Source organism: Halichoerus grypus, chromosome 5, assembly GCF_964656455.1.
Source record: "Halichoerus grypus chromosome 5, mHalGry1.hap1.1, whole genome shotgun sequence".
In the NCBI taxonomy this organism is placed as follows: Eukaryota; Metazoa; Chordata; class Mammalia; order Carnivora; family Phocidae; genus Halichoerus; species Halichoerus grypus.
The window spans coordinates 168,289,594-168,297,980 of record NC_135716.1 but is presented as its reverse complement, the minus strand read 5'-3'; the positions used below and the strand labels follow the sequence as shown (position 1 = coordinate 168,297,980).

The 8,387-nt window shown below is 58.8% G+C and overlaps 1 protein-coding gene across 2 annotated transcripts; it reads right to left on the bottom strand.

Moving 5' to 3' along the window:
• Positions 1-1,168: 1,168 nt before the first annotated feature.
• On the bottom strand, positions 1,169-7,925 carry SLC30A2 (solute carrier family 30 member 2). 2 transcript variants are annotated; one of them, XM_036114575.2, is made up of 8 exons: positions 7,767-7,925; positions 6,858-7,078; positions 6,011-6,157; positions 5,117-5,270; positions 4,219-4,375; positions 3,387-3,492; positions 1,922-2,056; positions 1,169-1,436 (listed from the first exon to the last, which is right to left on the bottom strand). In XM_036114575.2, exons 1-8 carry the CDS (start codon positions 7,814-7,816, stop codon positions 1,291-1,293), a joined length of 1,116 nt encoding a protein of 371 aa, XP_035970468.1. In that variant the 5' UTR covers positions 7,817-7,925; the 3' UTR covers positions 1,169-1,290. The 2 variants fall into 2 exon arrangements, with proteins under 2 accessions (XP_035970468.1, XP_035970484.2); XM_036114591.2 differs by having other exon boundaries at positions 1,378-1,495.
• Positions 7,926-8,387: the final 462 nt, after the last annotated feature.

The window sequence follows — 8,387 nt, the reverse complement described above, 5'->3', positions numbered from 1 at the left end:
GTGACCAACCCTTCCTCAGAGTCCTGCCACGAAATCAGGGCAGAGTCAAGACAAAGTCAGTGCTGCCCCTGGGGGGGCTAGGAAGCCCACCTGGCTCTTCGGCAAGGTGGCCTCAGGGGGCATCTTTCCAGCATGATGATCAAAGTACGCATTCTTGAAGCAACACTAGGTGCTTAACAAACTTTGGCTCCAGTCCTCACAACAACCCTGTGAGGTAGGTTCATTCTTAGTCTCTCCTTCTCTGATGAGACCTAAGGGCCACCTAATGAGTGGGGGCGCTGCCTTCTCTGTGAGACCAGGGATAAGTGTCCCCTCTGCATCCTGTAAACACAAGCTGCCCCTAATTCGGGAATCTACATACACCTCAGGAAGCCAACGTCTCCCATCGTTGTACAACCAACCCCTCTTTGTCCTCCATCCTCAAGTTCTGAGCAGGCCAGGCCACACGAGCCACAGCGCTGGCCCAATCACATCGGATGGCAGGCTCTGAGATCCCTGAGACTCTATCAGGACAAGAGAAGGGGGAAGGGGCTGTGGGGCCATGAGGGCAGGACCCATGCTGAAAGCCCTGCCCCCACCACCACCATCTGGGGCAAGGGAATCACTGTGTTGGCACAGGGTTCCTGGGCTGGGGGAATAAGGAAAGAAGAAACCAGCCAGGTCCTGACGCGGTCAGAAGCCTCCTCCCTCCAGGAAAGGGAAACGTGGCTCAGAACTGAAGTGACTAAGGCACGGGCAGGCCTCAGAGGCCTGCTGGTTTCCCGCCTCAGAGGGACAGGTCGGAGAGTGCAGGGTCCTCACAACCCCCAACCCCCAAGGCCTCCTTACACCATATTGTTAGAGGCAAAGGGAGAAGGACTTCTTCATAGATTCATAAGGCAAAGGCCAGACTGAAATGAGGAAAAAGGTAGGTGGGAAAGGGGACGTTGGAGCCGGTCTCCCCTCTGTCAGCCCTCACTGTGCCTCCCTGCCTTTCTGGAGGCTGGTGGTAGGAAGGCATTCGCTGAGGATTAGACCCAGACCCAGCCCCGCCAGGCACCAACCCAGAAGCTGGAGGAGCGGGGTCATACTAGCTTTACACTTGCCATGTCTCCATCCTTAAACTGGCTATCTAGTCAGATGGGGGAGGCAGGGGACAGTTCCTTCACCACTCAACACAGAGCAGAGGTCAGGAGAGGGACCCGCTTTATAACACGGCCAGGGAGCCCGAGTCCTGGCTGGGCCTGGCGGACACTCAGCCCCACCAGCGGCAGGTCCGGTCCATGCCTCAGTTGACACCTGGCCAGGCAGTCAGTCGGAGGGGCCTTGGCACGCCTGACAGTCCTTCATGTCCTCAGAGTAGTCTTCGATCTGGATGGTCATGGTGTGGAAGTGGAACTTGCCCTGCAGGCGGGTGCTGGCTGCCTTCAGCACAGCCTGGCCATCTGCATTCTGAGCTAGGGGCCGAGAGGACACACCAGGAGAGGCACCAGACAACGATTTACTCACTTGGGCCCTGAGGAAGGATCGGGAGCCCAGCTCATTCCCTACCCCCCAGCACGACAGGGTACGGGCATCAGGAAGGCCCCCCACCGATCCCACCCCTGCACCGGGCCACCTTCGGGTTCCCATACTTGGCACGATCCCGGAGAGCAGGGGCAGCCGTGGCTTTAAGGCTGGGAATCTACGCGCTGCCACCTAGGCGCTGGCAAAGCCTGGGCAACTGACGTGACCGCCCCACCCCAGCCCCAGCCTCAGTTTCTTCATCTATAAATGGGATTGTGATGACCAAACGAACTAAGGTCTCTAAAGTGCTCAGCGTGGGGCCAGGTTCAAAGCAGCGGCGCTGCAGACGTGTGAGGTCATCGGGGGCTTCGGGGCTGGCCCCAGGCCTCCGGCGGTCTCTGTCCCTCACCCCGCCCTGAGGACCCTGGCCACTCACCGATGGCGATGTGGACCGACAGCACGGGCTGGGCCACGGTCAAGGCCCAAATGTGCAGGCTGTGCAAGGCTTCCACGCCTTCCACCGACAGCAGCAGATCCCGAACGGCTGTGAAGTCCACACCCTTGGGGGTCCCTGAGGGGCGCGGGGACAGGGGCTTAAGGAGCCTGCTCCCTCCCGCCCCTGCCGGTTCCTGCTGTTCAAATGCTGCCTCCTCACAGAAGAGCGCCCTGGCCAGCAGATCTGATGCTGCCCCCACCCCCCAAATGATCTCCATCATATCGCCCTTTTGTGTTTTCCTCCTCACGCCTGACACTGTCTGAAATGACCCCGTCAGTCTCTTGCCCGTGTCCCCTTCTAAAACGGAAATTCGGTGGCGCCTGGGTGGCTCAGTCGTTAAGCGTCTGCCTTCGGCTCGGGTCATGATCCCAGGGTCCTGGGATCGAGCCCCACATCGGGCTCCCTGCTCGGCTGGAAGCCTGCTTCTCCCTCTCCCACTCCCCCCGCTTGTGTTCCCTCTCTCACTGTGTCTCTCTCTGTCAAATAAATAAAAACAAAATCTTTAAAAAAAAAAAAAAAAAAAAACGGAAATTCCACAAGCGCGGGACAGTCTCCTTTGTTGACCACCGTATCCTCAGTGCCTAGAACAGTGCCTGGCCCAGAGCAGGTGCCCAGTGACTATTCTTTGGAAGGAAAGAAGGGAACCTGGGGACCCCTGCACCCACATGGGGCATCAACATCGTCACTTGTAGCTGGGTTGGTCACACTCCTGGGGAAAATGCTCCCACCTGCAGCCACACACTCCCGCTGACTCCAAAGCAGCACCCAACTGCGGACTGACCCTGGCCGCACAGAGCCCCATGACCCCGCCACCCTGGGCCACAAGGAAGCTGGTGAACGTGGTAACTCAGGGCGGACCATTTGCCAGTGCTGAGGAAGCCCCCGGAGCCCAGCCACGTGCTCCCCGAGGCGGAGGCCTCAGAAAGGAAGGCACTGAGCTGGAGGGCATTTGGGAGGCTTGTCCAACCCCCACCATCTTGTTTTCTGAGCCTCAGTCTGCTTCCTGTGCCACAGGAAGCAGAATCCTGTCCCTCCCTCTGCCCCAGCAAAGGCAGATGGAGACTGAGGAGGTATATGGGGGAGGGGTGGAGCATCCGGGGCTACAGACACCAGACACCACCTAGAAGTTACCTGACTAGGCAGGGAGGACACACCCCAGCAGGGAGGGGACACCAAGCGGCTAGAGGGAAGGGAAGGTTCGGTCCAGGGGACATTTCTAGGAACAGCCACACCTGAGGGCTCAGCTCGATGCCAAGACCGGCCTGGGGCCCCAGGAGGTTTCCCAGCCTGTGCCAGGCTCCAGACCATGGCTCCCTGCCAATGTGCTGGGACTCCCCTGCCCCCCCCCAAAACTTGTTAGTGCTGGAGAGCCCAGAGCAAAAGGAGAGCCCCAAGCCCAGGTTACCTTCCATCAGCACTAGGATCACATCTCTCAGGATGGTCAAGGTTGTCCCCAAGACCAGGATGGAGAAGAGGAAGGTGCAGATGGGGTCTACATACTTGTACTCTGGCTACAGAAAAAGGGGAAGGCAGAGCTGCGGCTCACCACCCAACACCTCAGCCTCTCTCCCCCTGCCCACCCAGTGCTGAGTCGGGGAGAGGGGCTCTCTGCGGGGTGGGCACAAGCCTTCCCCTGGCTCTGTCTACCAGTTCTCTACCTTTGCTCCTGTGTCCACAAGAACAGGCAGGGCAGATCACAGCTCAGGATGAGGCACAGTCCCTTCCCACCCTCCTTGCCCAAGGGACAGAAGTGTGAACAAAACTAAAAGGAATCTTAGACACCAATGGTCCAACATCTCATTTTATAGATGGAGAAACTGAGGATCAGTGGGCGCAAAGGACTATATATCACACGGGTAGCAAGGGGTGGAGCCAGGCTTGAACCCCAACAACTACTACACCACTCTCCCTCTGTGTGATCTGCCCCAAGCAGCGGCAGCCCACAGGCCTGGGGGTTTGAATCTGGCTCCACAATATCCCTGCTGTGTGATACCATCCAGGTCACTGAACCTTTCTGAGCTGCAGAAAACACCACCAGCTGCTCTTCAGGATTGTTGTGAAGATCAGAGGTGCTGACACTTGGTGGGCATTGGGTAAATGTTCCTTCCCTCTCCACACACAGCTGGGAGGGAGCTAGAACCTGGAAAGGGCCATGTGTAGAGAGGAGCCCCCAGATGATCTATATCTCCCGCCCACACCCACCCCCGAGCCTGCCTCCCTCTGTCCCCAGCTCTGACCTTGAAGTATAAAATATAGGCTGCCACCAAGACGCCTATGCTCTGCAGAAAGTCTCCAATCACATGGATAAAGGCAGCTCGGACACTGGGATTCTCCTGCTGCTGGCCGGTGTCGTGGCTGTGCCCGTGGCCAGACTGGTGAAGAGTCAACCCCATTCTGCAGAAGCAGAGACAAAGCCAAGGGCTCGCTGATGTAGCAGGTAGAGTCCCCCCAGTAGGGCTGGCCTGCCTGTGGGACAGAAATCCTAATCCCCAAGCTGCCTGTTCCCTTTGCCTGGTGAGGATCCCAACCCACCTGGCCTTGGTTCAGAGAACCACAGGAGAACGGGCTCAGCTCCAACGCCAGGCTAATCTGGGCACAAAGATGCCAAATCTCAGAACAGGAGGGCACCATGGAGGTCATCTAGTTCCCCCCACCCTTTCACAGAAGGGAAAGCTGAGGCCTAGAGAGGGAAGTGACTTGCCCAAGACCACTGAGCAAGGGAGAGGAAGCCCAAACAAGACAGCCATGTTCCACAGACCCTGCCTCTCGCTGACACCAATTTCAGGCACACCAGCTTGAAAAAGAACTTGGGATTCTGCCCCTAGGGACATCTGTTCCTGTAAGAGCTAGACTCATGCCTTCCCATTTCAGGTATGAAGGCTCCCGGTTTATTCACACACACACACGGGGGGAGGGGTTGGCGGTAGAGTTGGCGCTGGCCCAGACTCCCAGCTCTCAATGGCCTCAGCCTAGGCCTACGGCAGGACTGAGGTGCTCCAGGAACCAGAGCTCAGGCCACTAGGGAAATTCTGGTCCTGCGGCCTGTGCATGGCCTCCTTCCACTGAGAACAGGCATGCAAATGTTCGTGTGAAAAGTGGGAGGGAGGACTCACAGGGAACGGAGGCCACACTCACATGATATTCACGGCCACAGCGCAGCCCGACGTGATCAGCATGGTCCCCCCTTCAATCTCATAGTCCCCAGAGATAAGCCGCTCCACCGCCAGGAACACCAGCACTCCAGTCACGACCCAGATGGACAGTACAGAAAGCAGGGCTCCCAGGATCTCTGAGGAAGAACCCAACCCCCAACACCCGTCTTAGCATGGGGCCCTAAAACTGAGGAGGACTCCCCATCCCTCCACGATCTCCCTGGCCCCTCCCTGCACAGTCAGGGCCTGGATCCACCTGTGCTCTGCTGAAGGTATGGCTGGCATGGTCATGCCTTACCTCACCACTCATCTGTCAGAGTATGTCAGAGCTAGAAGGAACTGAAGAAGTCACCTGGGTCAACCCTTTTTGTTTTACATGTAAAGAAACTGACTTACTAAAATAGATACCTATTGCTCAGCTGACAAACTGAGGCTTCTGAGGAGAGACTGGGCCATCTCCCACCACAAGGAAAATGACCGTGCAGCCCAGAAATGAACTAAAGGGGCCTTAAAGCCTCTATCTTCCAGAAGGCTTTGCTGACCTTTCCCTGCCCGGGAAATTATTCCACATGGAATTATGTGCAGAGTTAATGCCACACATAGTCATTTCTTCTTGAAGTCTGGCCATTTCATTTCTTAGGAAGGTGAACTCTCCTTCCCTGCAGACTGGAAGTTCCCAGAGGACAGGGGACCAGGGCTCCCCCATCAGACTGGAAGCTACCAGAGGACAGAAGCCAAAACGGACATCCTCTTCCCCAACCCAAGTCACCCTCCTGGTCTCACTCAGGGATCCACCTGTTGCAGCCACCAAAGAACACCAAAAGTCTTGACCCGCCCCCTCTTCCAGCCCCATTCCCACCCCAACCAGGGTCCTCACCGGCTCGCTGCCAGCCGAAGTTCATAGTCTTGGTGGCTGGTCGGGAGGACATCCAGAGAGAAAAGAGGCTGACGAGCATGCTGGCAAAGTCAGTGAGCAAGTGGGCTGCATCGGTCATGACTGCCAAGCTGTGAGCTAGGTACCCACCTGCAGGGGCAGGACCAGGGAGATGCGGGGGCCTTATCAGCTCCCCATGGAGCCAACTTCCCAGACTGCATGTGCAGCAGGGAAACCACAGGCTCTGGAGAAAGACCATGGATTTGGGACCTCTCCACCCATTAGCTGGGTAACCATGGGCAAGAGACTAACTTTCTCTGAGCCTCAACTTCTGTGAAATGGGACTGACACTATCTACTTAGAGGGTGACTGTGAAAATCAAGTTCAAATAGGGCCTGGAAAGCATAGGAGGCACTCAGGAAATGCTCTTTCCTTCTAGGCATTCAGGCCATCCCTTACACACTGGTTGTGCATGATCTTGGGCAGATTACTTAACCCTAATGTGCCTTAGTTTCATCATCTGTAAAAGAAGAATAACAACACCCACACGACAGTACAGGCTTGTCATGAGGACTGGATGCGATAACCTGTATGTAAAAGACTCAGCATACTGAATGTTCAAGAAGTGCGGCTATTAGTAGTTTCTTTTTAATTAAGTAGGCTCCACACCCAGTGTGGGGCTTGAACTCACGACCCTGAGATCAAGCGGTGCATGCTCTACCAACTGAGCCAGACAGATGCCCGGAGGCGATTAGTATTAATATTACTGGGCACATCCTGGAGAAAAGCCTTTTGGATCATGAGACTATCCATGCACCCAATTTCATTTAATTAGCACAAAGGTTCTTACCAACGACTTCCCCAATCATGAACACCAGGCAGATGGCAGAGGCCACATAAAGCTGTCGCCGGGCCCGCTCCTTCTTGGGGTCGAAGTGACTGCCAGGACCCTTCTGGGCATGACAGTAATGATTATTCTCAGTGACTAGCTCAATGGCCTGCAAGTCCAGGCCAGATGGTGGCAGTGGGATCCAGCCAGTCCCCTCCTGCCACAGAGATCCAGTGTAAGACCTGGCCAGAGAGGATGGGAGAAGGCAGACTCAGCTCTGAGTTGGGGGCAAGGAGGGCTGACTCCAGTCCTATCTCTCTATGGGGCCTTGGCAAACGTTCCCACGTGTCCAAGTCAAAGAATAGCTAAGGGCACTCCAAGCTCGACAGTCCCTGTGGAGTAACCAGAAACTCGTGTCGGGAGTGGGGTGCTGGGGAAATGACCAGTCCAGGAGTCTTGGGGTCTTAGCCCAAGGTGTTCCCTCCTCCCCCACCCCACCCGTGGCAAAGCCGGAGGAGGCAAAGACCTTGGGACGTGGCCAAGGGGCAAGGCCAGTGCAGCCAAGCACGGAGAAGGAACAGAGCTCAGGCTCAGGGAGAAGGGCAGATGCCCCTCTTGTGCACTTGGGGACACAGGGCCTCCCAGGGCGGGGCTGCCCGGGGGCAAAGTGTCGGGCCAAGGGCGGGGCTCCAGGCATGCGACTGCCCACTAGCGGGCAGGGGTCAGGATCTGCGCTCAGCCTCGAGGGGGCGGGGGGGGGGGAGTGATTCCCCCTGCCCAAGCTCGATTTCCCCTTTCCCTCCCCTCCCTCCGCCCCCTCTGTGTGGTCCCGGTTCAAGCCGCCGGCAAAACCGTCCACGGTAAACCGCAAACCAGGAGATGCGTCCGGTGCCGCTCAACTCCCCGCCGCTCCGCAGGCTCTCGCCTTACCGGGCTCCGGGCCTGGCGTCCACCAGACGCTGCTTCTCGGTGGGCTCCATGCGGCCCCGCCCGCCCCGCGCTGGGTCCGGGAAGCCGCGCGCGGCCGCCGCGCCCAGTGCGCCCTGGAAGTTGCGCGCGGGACGCTGCGCAGCGCGCGCCCACCCGCCCGAGGGCCCCGCGCGCCGCCCCCGCCGCCCCTGCGCCCGCGCCTCTCGCCCGCCGGCCGCTTCGCGACGCAGCTCCCGCCCGGGCCGCGCTGGGGCCGTCCCGCCGCCGCTCCGGCCGCTCCGGCCGCTCCAGCCCGTCCGCACCGGCCGCTGCGCCCCGCGCCCGCCCGCTTTATCCGGCCCCGGCCACCCCGTGTGAAGCGGCTCGCTGCGCGTCGTGTGCAAAAGCCGCGGGGAAGGGGGAGGGGAGGCCGGCTGCAAAGGGTTCCCCGGCGCTGCCCCCGAGCACCCCGTCTCCGGCGCCCCCGGGGCCCGACGAGCCGACCCCGCGTGACCTGGGACTGGGCGACGGCTGCGCGCACTCTGCCCCGCGCGCGGCTGGCCGCATCCCGCCGGGGCGTTCTCGGACCTGGGTTTGTGGAAATCCGCTTTGGGTGCCCTGAGAGCAGGACTGTGGCTCCCG